This window comes from Xenopus tropicalis, chromosome 6 (assembly GCF_000004195.4).
Source record: "Xenopus tropicalis strain Nigerian chromosome 6, UCB_Xtro_10.0, whole genome shotgun sequence".
NCBI lineage: Eukaryota > Metazoa > Chordata > Amphibia > Anura > Pipidae > Xenopus > Xenopus tropicalis.
In genome coordinates this window covers 85,279,655-85,306,735 of record NC_030682.2, presented here as the reverse complement: position 1 = coordinate 85,306,735, position 27,081 = coordinate 85,279,655, and the positions used below count along the sequence as shown (strand labels likewise).

Sequence of the window (27,081 nt, the reverse complement as noted above, 5' to 3'; positions counted from 1 at the left end):
TTTTTTTACAGAAACTGCTAAATTCAGGAAAGAATTGCCGTTTGGTACTTGGGAATTGGAAGACATGGTTACCCATTTCGGATTCAGCAGAATGTGTACTTTTCAAAAATATATGGTTTCCTGGGGTAAACCTAATGTTCCAGGATTTTTCGTTTTGGAATCTAAAGTATGCTGTATTCTGCTGTAATGCTTTGAAAATTTGGTAATTTACTGCTGGGAGTTTTTGATCTATAGAAGTCAGAAATCTCCATAAAACTATACATATCAGGTATTGGCATGTTCAGGAGACATGAGGCTTTCCAAATCAGTTGAATTTTTGTCCATAAAATAAAATATGTTTCTGGTATAAATCCCTCTATCATGAAAAATATCAATTTTTTTTTTTGGATTTCAAGCTCTAAATCTTGTTCCAGAAGTGGAAATACACAACAACTCTGGCAGATTGGAAAGCTCAGGTTCTCCTGAAAAAACCAATATATAGTTTGCCTACCTAAACTTAACCCTTCTCCCAGTACAAGCCCCTAAACTGAGAGAGCACAGAATGTTTACAAAATGTCTGGCACTGAGGGGAACCGAAATGTGAAATTCTGCTGGCACTTAAAGGGTTAAATGTGCAAACAGCATACACGTACACAGACCCTTATTCAGCATAAATTTCATAAAGAATACAGGCTCACATAGGCAGAACTGTGTTTGATAATAGTTCTGCTTTGTTTGAGCACTGTAATGATTAAGCTGAGCTCAGGAGAGGAAGTTAGGATAATATAACAGGAGCAAACAGCTAGAGCTGAGTTTCTATGGGAACCAGCAATGCCATCTCTTCACTGGCTGCTAGAATGGAGGGCGTGTTTAATAATCTAAGCTGGGAAAACTGAGCATGCCCAAGAGCCAACAGCCAAAGCAAATTCCTGAGGGAGGGGGATAAGTGGGTTACAGGAGGAGAAGGAAATCTAAGTGATTAAGGGGATGCTGCAGCCTTACTATTAAACTCTGGACAACCAGCATGGCAGACACTGAAAGATTTCAAAGAGGCTGTTCACTGATTACATTTTTATGTGTGGGGTTTACATGTCCTTTAAAGTCATCAAGATCAAGGCGAGCAAAATGCCTGGGTGCAGTCCAAAAATAGAAGAATACAAAATCCCGAAAGTCCGGAACCGCTCACACAGGTCTTAAGATTCATTTTTGATGCTTTATTAAATAAACATGACAACTGACATTTCGGCTGCAACACCAGCCTTTGTCAAAGTTACACACTAACATTTACACGGACCTTATAAATTGTGTTAGGCGGGAAAACAACAAACAGTAACGTGAATGTGTAGCACTCAATCACAAAATGTAATGACATCATAACCCACCCCCTGGTGTAAAACCCCCACATAAATCAACTATACAAGTCCCAAAGAGAGAAATAAAATAACCAATAGCAAACATAGCAATGATCTTGAGTGCTACACCTACACGTTACTGTTTGTTGGTTTCCTGCCTAACACAATTTATAAGGTCCGTGTAAATGTTAGTGTGTAACTTTGACAAAGGCTGGTGTTGCAGCCGAACCATCAGTTGTCATGTTTCTTTAAAAAAGCATCAAAAATGAATATTATAATACACAAGAGATTTTTTGAAACACAAAGACCCTTGGTGCTGGCTGTTTTATTTTGATATTTATATGATATTCCGTGCACAGGGGCAGCTGCAGAGCAGCGGATTTTGGAGTGTGGTGCTGTCGTGTGGACTGTTATATATATATATATATATATATATATAAACTTTTGGCCAGCAGTTGATTGTTCGTAAGGAGTGCTCCTTTTGTTTCTTTATATATATATATATATATATATATATATAAATCACAACAACAACAGTAAACAACCCCAAACAACCAATATTGGCCCTTTAGGGGAAATAACTAATGGCTAAAGTTGGGTATCTTTTTTGGTTAATGTTTCAACATAAGGTTTAGAATGAAAGAGAACATGTACCTATGTTTTCCTCAGAGAGTCTTAAGATTTCCTGGAATTGAGGCTTCACCTGAAAAATAAATGGACGTCATCATTTAAATATGTAAAAATTACTCACAGATGGTCTATACAACATACTGTACATACATACAGCAAGTGAAGCCCACTAAAATGTAAATCGCCGGTGGGATGGCATACACGGCGGCGCGATTTCAGTGAAATCGTTGAAATTACCTTGAGAGGAAACTTCTGCGATTTCAATGAAAAAGTCTGGAAAAAAAATGTGTTTCGAAGGTGAACAACTCCTTTAAACCTAATGGAAAACCAGCCATTTTGCGATCTCTCAGTGAGTATCCTATGGATAGTCAGACAAAGGATGAAAATTGCCATTAGGACAACTAGTGGGATTATGGCAAGTATCAATGATATGTCAGAATATAAGGAACCTTATGCACATGGTGTTTTTTACAAAATGACGGGGGGGAAATCCTATCACATTTAGAGCTTCCATCTCGTTCAACAGAACTGTTCTTCTGTCTCCAATATTTCATACACCCCACAGTTTTCATGAAATTTCACTCTTTTCTCTTGCATTCAGTCAGCTATACAGCTAGCTCTGTCTTTTAATAACCACTATGCCCCATAATAGCTTACAAAAAACACAAATATGCATGCTCATTACATGTACCTAAATGTAATGTATTTACCTTAGTGTTTGTAAATATTTTTCCAAAGGTCCTACACAGTCGCCAGAAAAATCTAGAAAACTCGTGGACAGAGGCAGTTGATGTAACAGTGATACGACCGACTATTTCTATGAGCTGGGGTAGTCTAAAGAATTACAGGACAAGATAATCATTAGTTAGTTGTCTAAAGCATGAGCTTTAATAAAAGAATATTATGCTAATGTTCAGTCTGACCTCCTAAAAGGAGCATGAGGGCCCATGGGAGAAATGAAAGCAAAGCATTTATTACACAGATAAACTAAAAAGCAAACAAAACATCCATTTTAAAGGGTGGTTCAGCTTCAGGTTAACTTTTAGTATGGTCTTCATGTTTTACAGATTTTGAATTATTTGCATTTCTTTCTGGCTCTCAAATGGGGCATCACTGACCCCAGCAGCCACAAAACTATTGCTTTGTGAGGCTACACTTTTATTGTTAATGTTTCTGTTTATGCCTCCCTTTATTCAAATTCCTGTTTTTCTAAATCGCTGCCTGGTTGCTAGGTTAAACTGGACCCTACTAACCAAATAGCTGCTGAAATTCCACACTGAACTACTAAACAAAAAGCTAAATAATTCTGCAAATAATAAAAAATAAAGACTAATTCAAAGAAGTCTCTACATCATAAAAGTTAAATGTAAACAACCCCATTAAAAAAATGTGGTATAAATGTGTACCGTATATATAACACATATTACTATATTTTTCTCTGATGTAAGTAATTTATTCTGGTAAAAGGAAAAAAACAAATCCACAGTTGCTATTTTGATTTAACAGTTAATATAAAATTATATAATTAATCTGTAAAAGCACAAATAAACAACATAAATGAAAAAGTTGCTGAAATATATTAGACAGAATATTTACATGTGCATTGCCCTGTATGTGCAGTATGATTTAGTAAAACAGTGGATTAAAAAACTTACAGCTGATTTACGACCCAGAGCAAACTTTCCCAGCCAGTTGTACCCTCATGCTCCAGCTGGTAATCATAAAGCTGCAACAAGACAGCCAGCTGCTCTCGACTCCCGATGATGGTGGCCACATCCTGAAGAGGCGACACGGGTCTAGGGAATCTTGTCACTGTAAAGAGCATCAACATAAATATATATCAGGCACTGACTGCTCTAGTATTTGGAGGGGATGTTTCCAGGCTGATGGCACGGAACAAGTACAATGAAGAGAGTGCTTTGATAGTGTGCAGGGCCATGGGCAAGTTCACTCACAGTTCAGCACCAAATAACGTCTACATTTCCCCAAACCTTTCACATTCCTGCAGACACAACACATTTTAGTCATTTGGAAATGGCACAGGTTATAGTCTGTTTTAAAGTAGTCAAACAAGGGACTTTCTGTGAAGTGATTAATCATCCCAAAGATTTATAAAAGAGAAACAAGAAAAAGCACTAATTCAGACTATTCTTCTGTAATTTCAGAACTGGGGCAGCCATACATCGGCCAGTTTGCCTTTTATTTAACCAACTGGGCAAGTAAAAGTTATCTACTCATTAGATTTAGTGACCAATATTAAGGGCATCTTAAAAAAGGGGCGAAATGTCAGCAACTCTCACTTTGGTCTAGACAGGACCACTGGCTATACATGCATAGGTGATCAAGCAATGAGGCAGAAATCAACTAATTCGACAGGGATCTTGCTGGTAATCCTGGGGTATCTTTAACTGTGCATAAACGAAGAGACTCCAAACGCACCGGACACAAGAGGTTCACTAAAACTCTATCTTTATTATTGCATTAAAATCTAATTGCCTGACGCATTTTGTGCACTTGCGCATTTAATCATAGGCAGAACATACACTGAGCTCTAAACATTTAAATAGTCACAAACCCATAATGGACATGCATAAACCACACACAAAATTAATCGGATAAAGGAAAACATGGAAAGTAAAACCTGGAATATTAAGCCGAATTAAAGAACTCATAGTAAAAATTCCTACAAATCTGGCGTCACTGGGCAGATGGTACCTAACAGTAACTAGCCCCCCATGCACCTTGACCCACACACCCTAACCCAAAGCAGACTAACTCGGAACCCAAAAGGGGAGTCCTCCCAAAGTGCAAAACCCCCCACGGAAATAACACAAATGTATGTAAATCTGTATCATTACAAGCTTACTCATACTATTGTACAATATTCACTGTATGTATGTACCTTGCAAAACTGCTTAATAAAAGACAACGCATTGAGCAAAAAAAAAGAACTCATAGTAAACCTCTGAATGATACACATAAATATAAAGAAAGTAATGATAATAATAATGATAACTAAGCAAATCAATATTTCTTTAACTGTGCATGTACCAGCAGCAGGCTCGCTAAATTGATCCAAAGGAAACCCGAAGATACAGAAGATGGTGCCTATTAGCTCTGCTGCACTATTTTGCATCTATAGGTCAGCTTTACAAACAGACACTTTTCATTGTAATAGACTTTGGGGGAAGGGAGTGGGGGGTTAGTGGTCCTTTAATAGTTTTTTGCAGAGAAGCAATAAAAACCCACAACAAACAGCCTATGAGTATAATACTAAAGCAGAATTTATTTCAGACCCAGAAATTGAAGTTATGGAACAACTGCTTTAAAATTCTAAAACAGTGTAAAATGATTAATGCCACGAACAAGAATTTGTGTTACAAACTAATGTTGTTAGATGCCAATGCACTGTTGCGTTGTGCATTAATTTGGCAATGTCTGCTTTGATTCGTAGCGGTTTCTTATGCAGCTTTTAAGTCCATTTTGCTTACTTACTATATGGATTGCTAAAACCTTTAATATTATGTAGAGAATATTAAGGTTTTACCAAAAAAAAAAATCATATTATCATTAAAGTAAATCAATTAGGGTTTTATCAATTAATTTTCTTAACAGACAGTAGCAGTAATTAGAGTGTTACTATCTTATGTTGAGGATAATACATACTCTCAAAGGAACATCTCACTGAGTGAACTAAAATGGGAGGTGCACCAACCAACATCTTAAACTACAAACTAAGAGTTCAAGTCATAGTGTGAGTGTCTGGACTGGCAATGTCTGGCAATTCCCTGACAGCCACACAGTTTGATATACTCTTAAAACAAGAAGGTAGAAAAAAACAAATAGCAGAGGATGTTACAAATTCTCACATGCTTAAATTGTTGAGTCAGATACAGGAAAACTACATAGCTAGCAAATCTATTTTAAGTGCTGGAACATTGACTGTCTAGAGGGGTGGGGGGCAGTGAATTTTTTTTCCTTACGTATCAGACCACAGTAATACTTAACAAGGGTCAAAACATTTGTCTAAATAGGCAGAAATGCTGTTGCTAAACAGAATCCAAAAAACTTTCAGGTCACAAATAGGACCACAAATAAGATGTAAGCTTTATTATGCAAAAATTCAGAACTGGACAAAGCTGGGTCTAAATGGTTAAGATATAAAAATGAGCCAAAGCAATGACCAAATTAACCAAAATTACAGGGCTAAAAGCCGCTGGAGTTGTTGTTTTTACCTTCTATCTGAGGCACTTCCCCCTGCAGCTTGGCTTTACTTGTAAACGGCGCATTCTGCAGCACAGTTGCGAATAGTGAAGGAATTAAGGACTGCAAGGCAGAGAGATACATGTGCAGCTTGTGTTCATCCAAACCATGCTCTCCTTCCTGAAATACAGATCATAGAGAAATTTGATTAGGGAGGTTCATCAGTATCTTAATAAATAGTGTTTTTATTTCTTGCAGCAAACTACAAACTTTAAGTTTCCAACTTTCACTATATAATGAGATGAGCTGCTGCTTATCGCAAAGCTTCACAAAGACTACAGCTTTGGAAGGTAGGTGTTTGTTTATACAGAGATCATCTCCATTTAGACCAAATGAGGGTGGTTCAGACAAAAACAAAACAGTTTTCCATGAAGGCTTCTTATATCTGCTGCAGATTAGAAAATGCACTTTTGAATAAGTACAACTAACAAGAATGCCATAATCAGAGCTATTTGAAAAAGCACCATCCGATATGTACAAAAAAACATTTTCCTCTTTTATAAAGCTATATCAAACTAGATTCTTGTATCTAGCAAAATTAATGTGTTTAAGCAACAATGAACAGCAACTAACATTTGTGTTCACTGCAAACTACTTTCAAAAGAGCCTGTTTATTTTTTTAAACAGTACTGAAACAATCATCTTAGTGAAAGAAATCCCATAGGTATAGCCAGCTTCACATAGTGTATCCTAAGGATTTTTAGCTATATTAGCTATTGGGCTTTACACCTAGTGGGTGCCAAACTGGACATGCAATTAATCTTATACGGCATGGTTTTACATCAGGGCAATTTTGTGAAACAAATATGTACCTAGAGCAGTGCTGTCCAACTTCTGTTGTACCGAGGGCCGGAATTTTTCCGACCTACGTGGTGGAGGGCCGATAATGGAAGCCAGTTTTGACCACTCCCCTTTTTGAAACCGCACCCACTTAAAACCACACCCATGTTATCACATCACCATACCCATATTAATGGTTGTAGTACAGCAAAAACCTGCCATACTCTGCCGCCCTACCCTGCCTGCCCTACCCTGCCTGTGTGTGCCATACTCTGCCTTCCCTACCCTGCCTGTGTGTGCCATACTCTGCCTTCCCTACCCTGCCTGCGTGTGCCATACTTTCACTGTGTGTGCCATTCTTGGCTGGTTTGTGCCAAACTTGGCCTGTGTGTGCCACACTCTGCCTTCCCTACCCTGCCTGTGTGTGCCATACTTTGCTTGCCCTATGCTGCCTGTGTGTATGGCAACACTGCAGGGGGTGAACAATGCAGAGATTAAAAGGTGTGAACAACACATATTTAAACAATACAGCCTGATTACAGCCTGAATCTGAGGTGAGAACCATGCAGGGGGGGCAGTTAATCACAGTACTGTTACCATTTAAAGCTTACACAAGAGTAAGCCATCAAAGCAGCCAGACAGGTGGGAGGCCACACAGAGGGGGGTCGCGGGCCGCCAGTTGGACAGCACTGACCTAGAGGAATACTATAACCAATTATACTATTCATGGTAAAAGCACACTACTAGGACCCTATAAAAAGTTGATAAACTAGGCAATGGTGGGTTTTTTTCAAGGTAAAAAAAAAATAATTTGCTCTTATTTCATGGTGTTTAATGAGCAAATAATAGCTAGGTAAGTTAATGGAGAAGAGCGAAGAAAAGAAGGAGAAACATTTCGAATTCAAGTATCCATTCATTTGGTTAGTAATAGTAAATTCAAGGCTTATTAATACTGAATACTTAAGTGTTTTTTAAACATACCTTGAGCAGTTTTTCTATTTTACTCAGAAGAGTAGGAATAAGGTGAGACTGTAGATTGCCCAGTTCCATGGTCCATGCAGCATAAGCTGGTAGAAATACCTGATGGGTGGCACTCACTACTCTTTCTGAAGGGTCACCAAGAGCTGTCAGAAGCAGTTCAAAACCCTAATGGAAAAACACAGTACATACTGTAAAGGAGAGTGCCTTAGGGCACTGACACACAAGGAGTTTAGTCACCCACAATAAATCTCATTCAAATGCTTTCCCACCAGCTAAACTGCAAATCACAAATCGGAAAATATACACAGCACAGCTACCTTATGAATTAGCCCAAAGTTGCCTCTCGAGAAAACAGTTAGGCTACTTTGGAAAATAGCAACGATGTGTATGCTTCCCCACTGGTGACCAACATTTTTAAGCTGGTGGGAAGGAAAGGAGGAACTTTTTTTTTTTTTTTTTTTTACCACAGGCGATAGCCTGTGGTAGCCATGAATTATTGCAAGCAACAAAATGTCCTCTGTGTCATTGCTCTTAATCTTAAAAACACAAAATAAATTCAGAGAAGAGAAACTGACAAAAGGGAAAGGAAGTTGTTCCAATGTATAATAAAAACTCTGCATAGCATGCACAGCTAAATCCATGAGATGGAGAAAAAGCATGTACCCTGTCTAATATTATCCTTCAAGATACAGACTACATGCTATTGCAGTGGAGTTAGCACTAAGAATTAGCATTATAAGAAACCCTTGCCTTGAAGTGAAAAATGTTTCTAGCCAAGCAACTTAAAAAAATGCAAACAGTATTTGTATTAAAACACACAGTCATATTTAATGTGGACAGGTGGAAAAACTTAGATATCCTACATTTTAGCACTGCAATAATACATAAATGAGCACTAGTCATACCTGTGAATATTTGTCTGGGTCATCAATGTAGCCCATAATGATTCCCAAGCTCTTGATGACAGCTTCCCGTACCATATCTGCTTTATCTTCCATTAGCATTTGCTGCAACATTGCCAATACAAGGGAACTCCTGATCTCCTTCTAAAAAAATAAACATATACAGTGCCAAATAATTATGTTTCCCTAAACATCCCACTGAGATCACAAATGAACTGCCTTGATAAGACAATGATAGCTTATCTCCCTTAACCATGTCAATGATCTTTCATCATGTCTTAATGCAGGGTGCCTAAACTGTGAAGATGGCCCCAGTAAGGGTGCTCAGTTTTTAAGGCCAGTTAGATGAAGATGAGCAGAATGCCTATTTGTTCTTCTAGATAGGTCACCACCGCCACCAAAACATTCTATCACCATATAAAAGCATAAGGCCAAAGGTTGAGGGCATTTTTACAGGTCATGAAACACCTGGGTAACTGATAAAATCCTTATACAGTAGGACAGGGGGTAAAAATAGTTTTTTTTATTGTGCATAAGTATTATTAATTCCTGTGACACAAATGACATCACCAAGCACCGATTATCAATAACAGCACCATTTATAAGGATACCATATACAGGAAATTTGTGAATCTTTAGTTGTATGAATGTATGTATGTACCGATTATCAATAACAGCACCATTTATAAGGATACCATATACAGGATATTTGTGAATCTTTAGTTGTATGTATGTATGTATGTATGTATGTATGTATGTATGTATGTATGTATGCACAATGCCCGCCCCAACCTTGAGGTGGGATGGTACTAATCTTCCACATTCCAGTCCCTCCACACACTTAATTAACAGAAGCCTAAGCCTTGCAAAAATGTTCTATGACACCAGTCATTAACCCCACTTTATAGATACAATAGACACAGGTAAAGACATCTATATACAGGACTTACAGGAAGATAAGGTGCTAGGTCCCCACATGACTCTGCTACAAGCAGTCTTCTTTCAGGGTATTTATGATTTATCTAAACATAAGATAGGACTAAAATCAAAACAAGAGCTTTTATATTTACAAATTGCAATACATTCCTACAATTAAATGTTAACGTGATATTTTTATTTAAAAAAACAAAAAAAAACAAAAGTGATCGACTCCTTTTACTTTTGCCATGCCTTCCCTAAAAAAACAGTGACTATAATAAGATGCATTTAATTTTAACAGGACGCAAATGATATAGATAAATGAACTCCTGTTAGAGAGTTTTCCCTTGTTTCTTTAAAGGAACAGTAACACCAAAAAGTGAAAGTGTTTAAAAGTAATTAGAATATAATGTATTGTTGCCCTGCATTGGTAAAATTAGTGTGTTGGCTACAGAAACCCTACTATAGTTTATATAATAAGCTGCTGTGTAGCCCCGGGGGCAGCCATTCAAGCTGGAAAAAGGGAGAAAAGGCACAGGTTACAAAGCAGATAACAGATACGCTCTGTAGAATATAATGGGGTTTTATCTGTTATCTGCTACATTACCTGTGCCTTTTCTCATTTGAATGGCTGCCCCCATGGCTACACAGCAGCTTTGTTTATACAAACTATAGTAGTCCTTCTAAGGCAAACACACCAGTTGTAGCAATGCAGGGCAACAGTACATTATACTGTAATTACTTTTATATACTTTCATATTTTGGTGTTACTGTTCCTTTAATGGGATTGATATCCTGCTTAGACATATAAAACACCAAGTAATATAAAAAGGAAGACATTTTCCATGTAATTAAAATACATTAAACATTGTATTTCTGTTTTATGTATTCTACTACCAAAACCTTCCTGCCAACCCGGAAGCAGAGCACTGTGCCATTTGGTGGGCTGCATTTAAAGAGAATATTTGGGGCAGTTAAGGATTCCTGAGCCTGGATAAATCAAAGTCTTTACTGTGCTTCACATTTAATTATAATTGTCTATTGTCTCAGAATAATTCCACTTTTACCTGTTCCCAACATTGTGGTAATAGCTCAGCCTCCACTCGGGTTGGTCCCACATGACGAGCAAATGCTACACACCCAGTCAAAATCATTTGCCTAAAGCAAAAAGAAGAACAGTAAAATGGTGCCCACATAAAACTATTGATGCTTCCTAATCAATATAACATCCCAGTTACTTGCAACTGCATCCTCTCCCTTTCCCTTTGAACAGTACTGTTTTAAAGTCAAATCTTTACCTGATGTAGCTGAAAACAACATAGGAACCACTATCTGTAACATTAGGGTCAGTTTGGGAAAATCCCGTGGCTCTCATTGGGTTAGATGGTAACAGAATAAATAGCATAATTTATATTATAAAGGCAGGTTGGAGGTAAATCGTTGTTGTCTAATATCAGGTCATGTCTTTATTTTAGGACAACAATTCAGAAAATGGAAATTTTATATAATATTCCTAGAAACAAGAAACATCTAACCATGTAAAATTCTGTACAACAATAAAGTTATTCTCAACAGTTTCTCTCTACATGTAGCTTTCTGTAGGATTCAGTTATTTTGTAAAACAACACACTGTCTGGGCAAAAGAAGGCACAAAACAATGTACCATCCAACCATTAAATCTCCTGCATGGAGACTTTCCTGAGAGAGGGATACTGATGAGTTCATGGATTAATTTTTATTAATTTCAATGAAATGGAGATCATATTAAATCGTAATTTCCACAACAGTTCCCCTTTAAGAAGACGTTTATATATAACTTTAAAATACACTAGAGAGTAGATTTCTCAGATTTTTTCAGCTAATCAGAATAGGTTATTTTGAGTTGTTTTAAATATAAATCTAGTTTTATTATGTTCTCAACAAAATATTTTCTTCATTAAATAAATAAAGAAATAATGTGAGCAGAACAAATGATACTGATTTGTTTAATATGGAACAGAAGCTGCATTATTTTTACTTTCCTCCCCATATTCCAAAACATACATCCTAGTACAAAGACCTAGCATTAGCATTTGCATCTGCATCATTGCTACATCATAAATTGTCACTAAAAATCGAACCACAATACAGAAGAAAAACAAAGACTGTGAAGGAAGCTTTACCTTTGTTCATCATCTGGGCGCTTGATTAAATTAAACAGAATATGCAGAAGCTGGTCTCTTTCTTTGGACTCTGGGTGAAGGCAGGCGGTGCACAGTATTAGTGGTATCAACTCCTATATATTGGATGCGAGAAGGCAGTGCATCAAGGCCAGTAACAGTAATTGCACAAACTCATTCTGCCCCCCCAAACAATATAAAAATTGCATCAGAGGAAGAGACTGTTATCTGCAAGGACTGGCAACAGTTCTGCCATTCTTTAGACCAAGCTGCAGGAGATAGTTGAAGTGATAATTAAAGCACAGACCCTACATATGCTTCACAGTAGAATGTATGTCATACACAGATACCAAACAGTACTGGGAACTACAGCATGCAGATTTTTGCATGGGATAATGACAGCTACAATATATACTACAGTTTAAAAACATACAGTTGTAAAAAACATATATTTACAATTAAATTCTCAGATTTGTACAGATTTAGTGTTTTTCCCTACTATGGAGTTAAACTGAGTTGTTAACCTTAGAACTCTGCTTATCAAATAACTAGACAAAGTTGAACATGGAACTCACTATAGTGTACAAAAGAACTTTCCTGGAAGAATGGCAGAAAATGAAGCGCAGTGCATGCTGCTGACCTAAAATACTGCTAAAGATGTTTTGAAAATGAGTAAAATGGTGCAAAGTTGTCCTGATCATAAACCAAAGCAAAAAATATATATATATATTAGCAGCAAAAGTTAAGTCTGTTTTCTATAAGTTACTGTCCTAGGCCATTTTACCCAAGACCACTGCAAAAGCCTGCAAAAAGCCTGCAGTAACCAAATTCAAGGCTAGCATGTATCGATAATTACAGATAACTGTGTTTCGATGGTTGTACATATTTGTATGTGTTAAATGTATTGCAGTGGTAAAGTAGTCTTAAACAAAAGATAAAGGTCTAGGGTGCCATCTTGTGGTTTTAAATATTGTACAGCTCATACAGTTAAAGTGGCACTATATCCCCCTTTTTAACATGAATAAATAAATAGGCCTTGTGCTGAACATATTTTTGCCTAATGTTTTAATCCCAAAACAAAAACAAATATATTTTTGTTATTTCTTAAGCTAAACAGGGAAACTGAAGCTTCTTCATGTTTGGTCCTTGCGAGCAAGATAATTAGCTTACCAGAGCACAGATATACAGAAGTGTATAATGCAGGGGGATTATCTAATCTCTGGAATTCTAATCTTGCAAGGATCAAACATAGAGTAGCTTCTTATGTTTTAAATTATTTTATTTTTTATTTAACCATCATTCCTTACCTTGTGATGTCTCTTCTGCTATAGTCTGCAAATAAAGAGGCAGTGTACTCCTTTGCAACATGAGTTCGATGAATAGGGCTTGAGTCCAACATACTTTTGACCTATGGTAAAACTATGGATTTGGAAGCTACTCCACGTTTGATCTTTGAAAGACAGATAATTAGATTACCAGAATACCACTGTGCCCCTCTCCCTTTGTTAAGCAGGAGTCCATTATACAGGTGGATTATTCATGCGCAAGTAATATAATTATTTCCCTTGCAAGAAATAAACAGAGTAGGTTCTATTTCCTTGTTCACCCTGTTTAGCTCAATAAATGCCCCTTGTATTTAACATGTTGAGCAAAGGATTATACTGCCCCTTTAATATCAAGCAGAATAACATTATTGCAGAATATAATTGAATACACATGCTAAGAGATGAAAACATAAGTTTGCCTCTTTATAGGTCCCTGGTAAGGCCTCACCTTGAGTATGCAGTGCAGTTTTGGGATCTAGTGCTTAAAAAGGATATTAATGAGCTGGAGAGAGTGCAGAGATGTGCAACTAAACTGGTTAAGGGGGTGGAAGATTTAAACTATGAGGTTAGACTGTCGAGGTTGGGGTTGTTTAGTCTGGAAAAAAGGTGCTTTCGAGGGGACATGATTACTCTGTACAAATACATTAGAGGGGATTATAGGCAGGTATGGATGTTCTTTTTTTCCCCCATAAAAATGATCAGTGCCCCAAGGCCATCCTTTTAGATTAGAGGAACGGAGCTTCCATTTGAAGCAGCGTAGGTGATTTTTCACAGTGAAGGCAGTGAGGTTGGGGAATGCCCTTACTAGTGATGTTATAATGGCAGATTCTGTTGCCTTTAAGAGGGGCCTGAATGAGTTCTTGAACAAGCATAGTATCCAAGGCTATTGTGATACTAATATCCACAGTTAGTAATGTTGTTGGTATATATAGTTTATGTATGTGGGTGTATAGATAGGACAGTATAGGTTTGTGGGTGCTGGGTTTACTTGGAAGGGTTGAACTTGATGAACTCTCCCTACTCCCCCTTTAATGTGATAAAACTAACCAATACATATTGTGGACTAAACTGCATTAAAACAGGCTGCATTTTAGAGCATGCAAATGACAGGGAATATTAAAGGGGATGTAAACTAAAAATTTTGCCCAACAATAGAAACTGTCATTTTAAAAGTCAGTTCTAAATACATACTGCTTTCTATAACTGCTTCAAAACTCCAGGGAAAGTTATAGAAAGGAACAAAGTATCAGAAGCTGATTCAGTCCCTGAACAAGCAGAGCAGAAACACAAAAATACAGCATTCAATATTAATAACATTCACAAATAACTACAAAATTTTAATGAATGTATATTATTACTCAAATTACATTTCTTTCAGTAGGCAACATTTTATTTGGGTTTATATCACTTTATTAACATTTGTTTAACATAATAATAAAAAAAGAACTACTAGGGTAGATTTTTAATTGTTCATTCATCTTCTTGGAGTAGCAGTTTTTAAATGTGTTTTTAGGAGCAAAACAGCATTATTCTGCAGCACTGGCAGACTGGACTTAAAAGGAAAATATTACCACCCCTCCCTTTGTTGACTTAAATCCATTCAGCTGAACTCATTTTACAGTTTAAAAAGAATCAATGCAAGATAATAAATACTCTGCCTATCACTTCCCACCCCCATCATCTTGTTCCAAGTAAAATTGATGCATTCTCCCTCCTGAACTTGAGATCAGAAGCAGCGTTGAAGAGGGCATGTGAAGAAGTGATAGAATATCCAGTTAGCAAGTAGAAGGCATGTATTCCGTCCCAGTGCAGCAAATGAGGAGAGTTGCTAGTGCCTAACAATATATTGGAAGGGGAGAAGGAGCAGGGGTCAAGCAGGAGCAAGCAGTGCTTCGAAAGCTAAGACTGGATGTAACCTTTGAATAGGCAGGGAGGTGTGCAGTCTAGTGCAAGAAAAGAAGGAGCTTTGATATCACAGTATGCATCACTCTCACTTAGAACAGTATGGCAAAGAGCCTTTTGGTTGTGGTGATATGGTCAGTTTGAATCAGGGGCATGGCATTTCTTACCTTACATGGTTACCTTTCAACTGTGAAATCAGATGTTTGTATAAAAAAAAAAAATATGCATTTATTTCTGCCAGTTTAGACAGACTCTTTGTACTTTTTTTAACATAAGACCAGCTTAATTGGCTTATGTCCCATTAAAGAACCATCCACTTGACCTCCTCCTCCTTATTAGACTCAAGTGTATTTGCTGGTGGGTTCTGAGGGCAAGTATGAAAACTACTGTTTAATAGAAACATCTGACTTGAGACAAAAGGATTAGAAACCCAGCAACCACTGTGGCATCCCTTGCTACCCAAAATGTGCCAACTACCCTCAAAAGAATGAGGTCATATTGAGCTGAAAGGCAAATCCTTCTAATGGATAAGGTGCAGGTGCATATGAAGAAGCAGCAATACAGTTAAATATACCTAATATATTTAGGAGTACATTACAAAGGTCTCTCTTAAGGGTGCAAACACAGAAGACTCCCTGCCTCTATATGCCTGACTATTCTGTGCATCAATGCCAAAGGTAAGGTAAATACAGACAAGGTACCAGAAAGCAATACTTGTGGTTTCCAGCAGGGTATTATATCTAAAGCATATAGGAAAAAGGACAGGATACCATGCAGAAGCACCAAACTCACCTGACACAGATGCACAACCATTCTCTAGAAGAAGAGGCATGCACAAAAAAAGGAATGTCAACTAACAACAATTTGAAAGTTTTTTTCTTTTCTCCTCTGTGCAGAACTGACAAAAAATGGAGTATAAGATAGATGCAATACAGTACCTCTCTCTTGGCAAGCAGCACATTTGGGACAATATGAGGCAGGCAGCGTCCAAGCATCTTCATAACGCCATTTTCACTGTCAGCAATCTGTGAAACCTGTTGTACAAATGGAAAATGTCAAAGTTCTACACTAAGGGGCAAATTTATCAAAATGTAAGTTTAGAAATTAATACATAAAACTCCCCTACGTTCTATTCATTCCTATGGGATTTTTTTTAGAAATGTATTTATCAAATGGTGAGTTCTAACTTTCATCCATTGATAAATAGGCTTCTAAAAATCCCATTGTAATGAATAGAACTTGGGTTAGTTTTAATGTATTAAGCTCTAAACTCACATTTTGTTAAATCTGCCCCTAAGAGTAAAGCCAGAGTGAACGGTACAAAACACCTATGTAAATCTCATGCCAACAACAGACCTTGATTTTAAGGGGCAATAAACCCCTTTCTTCAATAGGAGCCCCACATCTAGGCTTGGAACCTGTATTTTGTATTTGGTGCTATACATGGTGCAATGGAAAGCTACAATAATACCTACACACACCTATTATTCTAAAACATTATATTTATATTTTGAATTAAAGTATTCATACCTCTGATGATTTTTCTGTACATCTTCAAAAAGAGGATTTCTGAATTGTGGTTTAAGATGCCAATTAATTATGGGTTATGCTTAAATCCTATAAAACCCTGGCAGAACCCCAGGTCCTAAATCTTTCTACAACCACACTACACTGCATCCAAAGTTACTTAAGTTGGCCAATGACATCAACATCTGCCTATTTAACCTGGCAGTCAAATAAGCAGCTTACTGGTGAGTTAGGTGAAACACCAGATGCTTTAGGGCAGGGCTGTCCAACTGGAGGCCCATAGGCCAGATGTAGCCCTCAAAGAAATTTTAAGGCCCCCAGTCTGCTCATAGACTTCACTGTATGACATCATCATTTTAATGTAATCTGGCACTCCAACATGCTATGTAAGAAATAATTGGCCAACTACATGTAATAAGTTGGACAGCACTTTTAGAGTAAACTGAACAAAGATGTTGGGTCCAGTCTAAGTGAAATTAATTATTTGATTTTTGTGTTGGCAAAAACTGGATCATTACAACCAACAAATTAAGTTTAATAAAAAAAAATCCTAAAAACACAAGCCTTATGCATTTCATGCCCTAGGGGGAAATTAATCATAGGCTGAAATGTGGTCTATGATTAAGTGCCCCCTATGGCACAGAATGTGCAAGGCTTGTATTTTTGGGATGTTCGTTTAAAAAAAAAAAATTGAACAGTATCTAGTTTCACTTATAAACCATCACTACAGCTGTCCATTTCAGTTTATGACTAAAGTTAATGCAAACATACTTCTCCAGACAGTGTAAACTAAAGTTCTGCAAAATCTGGAGTGCTGTGAAGAAAGAGCTGTGTATTCCTGCTCTAGCACATTTTAATTACTGACTTTCAAAGATCTATGAAAAAATCATAACCCAAACAAACACAGAAATAACTTTTTTTCCCCATTTACCTCTGAGCCCAAGCGACTATCTGCTGACATTCGACAAAAAGAGAGAAGCGCCTGATGAAATGCAGGTGACAGTTTCCTTCAAAAAACAATAATATAATAATAGATAGATTAGAACAGGGGTGGCCACATGCATGCTGTGCTAGTACTAGCAGCTGTCAGTATCTCATCTACCCGGCAAGTAGGCTTTTATGTGTGTGTATGGTTGTGGAGCATTGAAGTACAAGCTTTCACTATAGCACAGCACTACAATATAACATGGACACTGTCCAATGAAAAAAAAAAAAAATGAAGTAGCAAGAATAAATGCAATAAATGAATTAAGCAGTTTTTCTGCCTCGTAGCCAGATTCTTGCTACACCAGTTTGTTATTTTTTATTGGAAGTTGCACCTATGGTGGAGGAGCATACATGAATCCAGCTGAACTACTGAATTATACACTTTTGTTCAAAAGTACCAGTCACTTTAAACTTTTTTTGTACAACAGGAAGAGATGTCAGTGCATAGAAGAACATGGCAGTTCTCACTGGCAAGCTGTCTGTACAAATGAATTTGCTGCTCAGTACGTGAGGATGAGGGGCAGTGCAAGGCGTTGGCCTGTTCAGTGGTGGAATCATGACTGAATTTATTTAACTTTTTTTTCAGACAGTAGAGTGATACTTTCTCTTGTGGTTTGCGCCGCACGATAGATGGCGTGCTGTTTTTATTACGGCACATCTCATGATGGTGGCTAGGTGGCAAGAGTAGATCACAGGGTGACAAAGTCTGGGCACCTCTGGATTAGCAGAACACAAGGCAGTTTAAAAGTTTAAAATGAACTAAACCTAATGCTCCACTTGCTGAAACTAGGCTTCGCAGTAAGAAATTCAAGTTTTCAAAGAAATATTAATGTGCAAAAAGTTTGTGCATGAAAAAAATTCAGCAAGTCCTTTGAAGCCTTCCCTGTGGTTTCTTCACATGACACCAATATGATATGTGATGTAGTCAGGTTGGAAGATTGGTCATATTTCCAATTACATGCTGTACTCAAGTCACCCTAAACAAAACCTATGGATTGTAAATCAGAGGCCACCCATGAGCTCACGAAAAACCCTGCACTACACTGATGAGCCCCAAGAAGAGCAAAACCGGTCTGTAGTTGGGAATCGGCTATTATCCTGGCTTCTGCTTCAAAAACCCAGTGGGTGAGCTTTAGCCTATAGGATAAACCCATGTAAATGGGATTTTTTAGGAGCCTTAAAAGGAACAGTAACACCAAAAAATGAAAGTGTATAAAAGTAATAACAATATAATGTACTGTTGCCCTGCATTGCTACAACTGGTGTGTTTGCCTCAGAAAGACTACTATAGTTTATATAAGTTAGCTGCTGTGTAGCCATGGGGATAGCCATTCAAAGGAGAAAAGGCACAGGTTACTTAGCAGATAACAGATAAACCCCCATGTAAGGCTATGTAACCTGTGCCTTTTCTCCTTTTTTCCAGCTTGAATGGCTGCCCCCATGGCTACATAGCAGCTTATTTATATAGTAGCTTTTCTGTAGCAAAAACACCAGTTTTTTGCAGAGCAACAGCACGTTATATTTTAATTACTTTAAAAAACTTTTTTTTTGATGTTACTGTTCCTTTAAGAAATTTGTTCCCAGAATCCCTTTGGCTTATTTGCATACATATGAGGCGGTCTCCTCAACCGTTTTGACTTGTTCGTGGATCCCCAATCCTGGCTATGTAAGCTGATCAGAAAACCCTGCACTACACTGATGAGTCTCAAGAAGTGAAGGAATCTGATAAGCTATTATCCCGGCTTCTGCTTCAAAAATCCAGTGGGTGGACTTTAGCCTATAGGATGTAAATGGGATTTTTTTAGGAGCCTTAAGGAATTTGTTCCCAGAATCTCTTTGGTTTGTTTAACAACAAAACAGGGACAGGGACTCAAGGATATAAAGAAAAAAGCTCTTTGGACATGTATTATTATTGTCATTTATTTGTAGAGGAGCAGATATGGATATTTAAATGAAATAATAGGATAGGTGCAATACAGCAAACAACACTAACTAGCCTATTACATGTTATTATTGCTTGAGATATATATATAAATAAAATGCTTACCTATTGGGTTTATCAAAGTGAACACCGGCTTTGCTGGGTGGAGCAGAAAGGAGTGTAGTCTTGCGGATTTTTGCCAGTTCAGGGCTGGGAGGGATATCCTCTGATACCTGGCAGACTGGCTCACATTCACTTTGTTGAAAAGGCAGCCTTTCCTCTGTTCCTTCACATTTAGCATCACTGTCTGTAATTTGGATATCTATGTAGTGGTCGCTCTCTTCTGAAGTCTGGCTCTGCAATCTGTCTGAGGTTGGTGGAGCAGCAGAGCAAACCCCTGAAGCAGAATTCTCTTTCTGAAGAGATTCAATTTGCCTGTAAAATAAATTGTAAATAAAATCTAGTAATGAATTCACTCAAAAAGTAGCACCATTCAGGGTCAGACTGGGGAGTAAGGGGACCACCGGGGCTGCGGCAACGCAACTCCTCACCAAGCGCATATACATTTTACTTATCTTAAGAGATACGGACACCAGAAATTATACATTTTCTACATCTATCATAACATTGTCTTTGCAAGCCACTTAGAATTTTGCCTTAAAAATATTTGCCCAATTCTTTTACATTACCTATCTGATTCCCCATGTTCCTATGAGGGGGCAGCCATATTTGTGCAGCAATAGTCCATTAGCATTAGAAGCTATAACTGACAGGCTGAGAAGGGACAGTCAGGTTGGCAAAACAGTCAGGTTTAGGAACTTTAAGTAACAATTACTTTCAAAAGCAAACCTATCAGTGAAAAATGATCAACATGACCTATAGGTAACTTTTTATGTACATTCATATTTTGAAAAGTAGTTTTTTTAGTGTCACTATCACTTTAGGTATGATCAGCAGTAGAGAACAAGCGGGGTTCTGGTCTGGGTCAGTGGGGCCCACTGGGTTTTTCCAGGTGGCCCTGGCACCATTTCCAAATTTGCAGCACAATTATGCACTCAGAGCATAATGCCTCTGACACACACTTGGCACACTGGCCTGGGGATGCCCAGCAGCATTACAAAGAGTTTGTGCTAAGCAGTCTATGAAAACTGATGTTCCCCATAAAACTTCACTACTTGTTTTTAATATGTTTAGGTGCTCCAAAATTCTGAAATGAGTTAGTGCAGAAACAGAGCTACTAAAGCTACAAGGCTTTGGTTAATTGGAACGGCCATAAACTGCCTGGCAGATTTTAGAGCAGTTAAATAAAGCACCCAGATTGCTGGATTGACTAGAAACAAGTTAGGGCATTCAATTTATCACAAGACAAATTATAATTATTATTTATATAGAGCCTTTATATCCCTTAGCAATTTACAGAGTTAGGCTTAAAGGAGAAGGAAAGGCTAATAAAGAGTTAACCTCTAGCTGCAGGCAAACATTCAGTTGTCTCTACAGTGCCCTTAAAGGAAAAGTAACACCAAAAAATGAAAGTGTTTTAAAGTAATGGAAATATAACATACTGTGGCCCTGCACTGGTAAAACTGGGGTGTTTGCTTCAGGAACACTACTATAGTTTATATCAGTGCTGTCCAACTGGCGGCCCGCGGGCCGACCCCCCTCTGTGTGGCCCCCCACCTGTCTGGCTGCTTTGATGGCTTACCTTTGAGTAAGCATTAAATGGTATCAGTACTGAGATTAACTGGCCCCCTGCATGGTTCTCACCTCAGATTCAGGCTGTAATCCCTCTGTATTGTTTAAAAATGTAATCCCCTGTGTTTTTCACACCTTTTAATACCTGCATTGTTCACCCCCTGCAGTGTTCACACCTCAGGCTCAGACTGTAATCACTCCCATTGTTCACTTCTTCACACTTCAGACATAGGTACTGTAGGCAGAGTATGGCACATACAGCCAGCATAGGGCAGGGAGGGTATGGCACACACAGGAAGGGTAGGGCAGGCAGAGTATGGCACACACAGTCAGGGTAGAGCAGGCAGAGTATGGCACACACAGGCAGGGTAGGGCAGGCAGAGTATGGCACACGCAGGCAGGGTAGGGCAGGCAGAGTATGGCACACACAGGCAGGGTAGGACAGGCAGAGTATGGCACACACAGACCGCATAGGACAGGCAGAGTGCTGCCTGTGTGTGCCATACTCTGCTTGCCCTATGCTGCTTGTGGGAGGTGAACCTGGCAGGGTTTGTTGTGGGAGTTTGTTAGCAGTTGTAAATAGCCATTAAATGGTCCCTAAGGTGTGTAATTATGTACTGGGGGTTGCTCTGCTATCCACAGGGGAGGAGGAGGCATATGGAATTTAAGGGTATATCTTAATATGACATAATTCTTTCACATATGAATGATGGTTGATATCCCCACAGTAAGGACCAAGCATTTGGAATTTTGCTGTGCTACCACCATTGTGATAAAATAGGTGTGGTTTGAAGTGGGTGTGGTTTCAAAAAGGGGAGTGGTCAAAACTGGCTTCAATTAGCGGCCCTCCACCATGTATACTAGAGAAATTCTGGCCCTCGGCACCGTAGAAGTTGGACAGCACTGGTTTATATAAATAAGCTGCTGTGTAGCCATGGGGGCAGCCATTCAAGCTGGAAAAAAGGCACAGGTTACATAGCAGATAACAGATAAGACACCATTGTATTCTACAGGGTTTATCTGTTAGCTGCTATATAACCTGTGCCTTTTCTTCTTTTGAATGGCTGCCCCCATGGCTACACACCAGGGTTTATATAAACTCTAGTAATGTTTCTGAAGCAAACACAAAACTTTTACCAGTACAGGGCAGCAGTACATTATAGTTTAATTTCTTTAAAATATATACATTTTTTGGTGTTACTGTTCCTTTAAGTCTCCCCATATTTCACCTGTTCAAAAGATCAGAAGCCAAACAAGAAGAAAAAACGCTGACCTGTGTAAAGAAAGTTCCCATAATGCCTCGCTCCTGCACAGACACCCAGACCAAGTGAACATGCTAAGTTAGTAAGACTATGAGTCAGCTTCCTGCTGATTGGCTCAGATCCACATTCCTAAGGGGGGGAGGGGAGTGAGTTCTTAGCATTCTTGAGGGAGGGGGTAGCAGGAGAGAGGAGACTGCAGAGAGCTGCTTGTCTCTGGCACATGAATTAGAGAGACAGAAATCTTTTCACAGAGAATTAAGTGCAGCTGATGGCTGTATTTACATAGACCTTTCTGATAAAGCTTACTTAGTTTTTACGTTTCTTTCTCCTTTAAGCTATGCAGGGCTGATATTTGACCTGCAGATAACCACAGACCAAGAATCAGTCCCTACACAAAGATCAGCTTTTGGATATGCCTGCACCAAAACCACTCTATCAGCCCACAAGCAGGCACACAAAGCGGATTTTGGTGCTCAAATGTGTGAGTATGCATTTCAGGGCCAAAATCTGCTCTGTGCCCCTGCACCCGGGCTGACACTTTGGCTCCAGGTGCAAGCACTTTCAAAAGCTGCTGGGAAAGTAGGGGCTTCAGGCTGAGAATCGACCCCTGTGTGGCCATAGCCTAAAGCTAATGCCCCACGGAGAGATTGGTCACCCACAATAAATCTCTGCAACCGCGGGCGACTAACCTCCCTGAAATGCTGACCAGATTAGATGCACAGTTACAACTGCATAGTTAGAAAAGTATAGAGGGAGGGCCTTGGTTGAGCACTTACAATCTAACCCTAGTTCATTGAAAGATGTAAAACAAATTTGCCTCTTTACCTCTCAAGATTACCAATTTGCTCCAGCAAAGCAGCTTTCTCATTGTTGCACAGGATAATTTTATCTTCAAGTTCTTTAATTATTGCAGCTTGCTAAAATAAACAGTAAAGAACAACATTACACACATACTGCATTTGACAGCATATGAATATACAAGAGAAAAAGCTGAACAGATAGTAGTACAATGAAGGGGCAAATATCTTGAATTTGGATACAAAATAAGGATAAAATGATGCTAGATGAAAAACAATTAGCAGATTCTGCACTGGTAGGAGTTTAACAGATGCAAGTGAAACTTTTCTAATGGGCATATTTCTAAAACTAAAACTGCAACAAAGAAGAACTTTTAGTTTTGGTTTTTTTTTTCAACTGAGTTTGCTGTGTAGTTTTGTCTGAAGTTATATAGCTGTTATATAGCCAAAACAATAAACACAGAAATGTTTAAAAACTACTATGGTTAGTAAGGTTGCATATTTTATACCATTTTTTACACTTGTTTTTTTAAAAACTTGATTCCCATTGATTTCCTTAACTTTGTCATATCTAGGGTGTTGAAAATTAACTGTGTAAATTACAATATAACTATTGCATACAAACTTTCTCATATGTAATTAAGAAGCAAGTATATTCACAGTATTTCAAAAGCCACAGCTTATTAGACATATGGTAACAATGTTAATGTTTGTGTATCTTTGTTAAATAAATGACTTAATTCAACTTTATATTTTCTATTTTGTACCATTTTAAAAATGAATTTGTTCCCAGTAACTACTCAGTAAGCCAGTTTGCTGACTTTCTAAATTACTATAATTTAATGCATGTTCCTGGTAATGAGGCATGGGCAGAACAGAAATCAGTGGGAAGGTTCCTCCAATAATTAAGGAGATGTGTGGGGCCATGAACAGTTAATGGGCCAAGATTGTTTTTTCAAGTTATCGACACCCCCTAGTGATGACATTGCACAGGTAACTAGTCACATATCTCTGCCATATCCCCTAATACAACAGGTTAAATTACTTCAATTGAGGGGACAGGTATAAAAACACAGGACAACCAAGGGGACCTTTCTCCCTGAGAAATAACTTCAAATTATTTTCTATCATGTTGTTGAGCATGTTTCCTTCAGTCTTGGAATTACCCAAAGAAAGCGGACAGCTGCCATTTTTTTGGACACTGTTAGTAAGGCAAGCTTTGTATCATGCCAACATCTTGTTTGTGTAATAGAACAGAGACCAGATGCACATACCCATGCACTGGCTACATAATTAGATGATGAGAGATGGGAAAAGCAAGAAGTGCAGTGACATCTAGGTAGTGCTTAATAGAAATCTTAAGTTATTGTCTGGCCTGCCTTTATGCCTAAGGGTTAGAGGCGGGGCAGGCAATATATGATTGACAGCTGGGATGTGTTATAGCAAAAAAAAAAAAAAGGAATTTGGGTTTCATGTTTAAGTGAAAAGGACTTTTAATGCTTTTAATTTGTCTTGAACTCACTTCTTCATGACTCATGCCTAACCTGGCTTGAAGGACATGTAAACCCCACACACAAAAATGTAATCAGTGAACAGCCTCTTTGAAATTTTTCAATACCTGCCATTCTGGTTGTCCAGAGGTTAATTGTAAGGCTGCAGCATCCCCTTAATCACTTAGATTTCCTTCTCCTCCTGTAACCCACTTGCCCCCCTCCCTCAGGAATTTGCTTTGGCTTCTGGCTTGTGGGCATGCTCAATTGTTCTAAGCTCAGATTACTAAACACGCCCTCCAGTCTAGCAGCCAGTAAAGAGATGGCATTGCTGGTTCACATAGGAACTCAGCTCTAAATGTCTGCTGCAATTTTTTTCTCCTAACTTTCTCTCCTGAGCTCAGCTAAAACAAAGCAGAACTTTTATCAAAGACAGTTCTGCCTGTGTGAGCCTTTATTCTTGATGAAAAGTATGCTGAAAAAGAGTCTGTGTGTATGCTGTTTGCAGATTTAAATGTATCTGATTATGTATCAGAAGAAAAATGGCCACTGGGTGAAAGCTGCTATTTGCTGTAGGAAAATGTGATGGTGCTAGCAAACGGAGGGCAGATACGCAGTACAAATTATGCCATTTGGGTAGGGGAGACATACCCAACGGATATACACTGTAGGCAAATGTAGGCTTTACATGTCATTTAAGAAGAATTCTTTTATACTGGGTAGAGCCATTTTAATTTTTAGAAATGAACTTCGCTAAATTAAACTTGTGCATGATCCTGAACAGCTGAAAGGGACCACTGGAAAGAGGTTAAGTGTGGTGGTGAGGATAGGAATATAACAAAAGGCCGATGGATTATTCAGTGAAGACAAGCAATGGATCAGGGTCCATGCTTAGAGAATAGGCACCCCAGTGATTTTCACTTTTCTTGACCTTGAAAATTTTTCAGTTCTGAATGTACTACGTTGACGCTAAATTAATATCTTACCTGGGAAATATGGGAATCTGGTGCAATTTGTTTAACAGCCTGGATGGGCTCCAGGTCACCTTCAATGACACCAACTGCAATGTCTGCAACATCTTTTGAAACAGTTTGATGGTTACTCAAGTTACGATAAAGCTGCAGCAGGTCTGGTGGCTTTGGAGTATTCAAGCCTACATCATCCCAAAGTTCAAAATCCTAGAAAGCAGAATATCAACATGTTATATAGCTGCCAAATTGATGATTTCCTTGCAATAGGTCTTCTGCAACAGCAATACTTAGAAATATTTTTTCAATAATTTTTTAAGATGATGAATAGGTTTATCGGAACAATTTATCATGGTAAAAGAAATTCCAAAGCAGAACTAAATGATGTCTAACACTATAATTTAAAATTAGGCGAGTACAAAATGTTATTTGGAGCAAAATAATTCTGTGCACTCACAATGTGTTTATTTGACTAAACAGTATGCTTTTCTACTGCAACTGTATTGATTTTGTATTTGAGTGGCGTAACCTCATGCTACAAACCACACTGTATTTGTGATAAAAGGCTTGATAAAAATTGATCACTACAAACTACCAAGAGAATGTTTGTACACATCTCACTAAGTACATATAAATCATAAATGAGTTACATTTTATGGTTAACACATAAAGGTGCAAACTGTAAAGGGACAATTAATCAGAGGTCAAGATAAAAATTGCTTTAGTTCCCCCCCCCCCCGCAAGCACCCGCTCTGACTTGGAAGAGGTAAGCATAGAGCAGGTAAGAGGGGCAGGCATTCATAGCAGCAGTTCCAGATATGCCACTGGATCTACCGAGATCCATTCAAACCAATGCACATCATCATGTTTGAATGAAAGACTTTCTAGGACTTTACTTTCACATTCTTGCTTTATGATGCACATCTATAGGAACATTGCACAATGCAAGAAAAACAACTGACCTAACTGCACAAAAAAAAGCCAGATTTTTGCCGTCACTAGTAAAGTGTTCTCGCTGTGTTTTGTGGCTAAAACAGTAGGTATTTATTTAATGAAATGTACTACTAGACAACAAGATTCTTTGAATATACACGTATGATTTATTTTTATTTGTATATGCAGTTCCGAACACTCCTTACATTACATTAAGCGCTGCTAGAGGAACAAAAGAATGAATAAACAAAAAAATGAAGACATAGTAAATCATTAGTCACGTTAAAGATTAAGAGTCAGATATTGAGGGAGT

The 27,081-nt window shown here is 38.1% G+C and overlaps 1 protein-coding gene across 4 annotated transcripts in view; it reads right to left on the bottom strand.

The window, feature by feature from the left end:
• Positions 1-27,081, bottom strand: part of relch (RAB11 binding and LisH) — an 86,789-nt gene that overhangs the window by 30,593 nt on the left and 29,115 nt on the right. For all 4 annotated transcript variants that reach the window (XM_012964311.3, XM_012964309.3, XM_012964310.3 and 1 more), the window contains 14 exons: positions 25,854-26,045; positions 23,406-23,497; positions 19,753-20,061; positions 17,650-17,725; positions 16,130-16,225; positions 11,968-12,080; positions 10,873-10,963; positions 9,838-9,909; positions 8,891-9,031; positions 7,986-8,150; positions 6,197-6,344; positions 3,617-3,773; positions 2,672-2,795; positions 1,986-2,034 (listed from right to left, as the gene is read on the bottom strand). In XM_012964311.3, the coding sequence (XP_012819765.1) occupies positions 1,986-2,034; positions 2,672-2,795; positions 3,617-3,773; positions 6,197-6,344; positions 7,986-8,150; positions 8,891-9,031; positions 9,838-9,909; positions 10,873-10,963; positions 11,968-12,080; positions 16,130-16,225; positions 17,650-17,725; positions 19,753-20,061; positions 23,406-23,497; positions 25,854-26,045 (1,825 nt within the window). The remainder of the gene's footprint in view (positions 1-1,985; positions 2,035-2,671; positions 2,796-3,616; positions 3,774-6,196; positions 6,345-7,985; positions 8,151-8,890; positions 9,032-9,837; positions 9,910-10,872; positions 10,964-11,967; positions 12,081-16,129; positions 16,226-17,649; positions 17,726-19,752; positions 20,062-23,405; positions 23,498-25,853; positions 26,046-27,081) is intronic.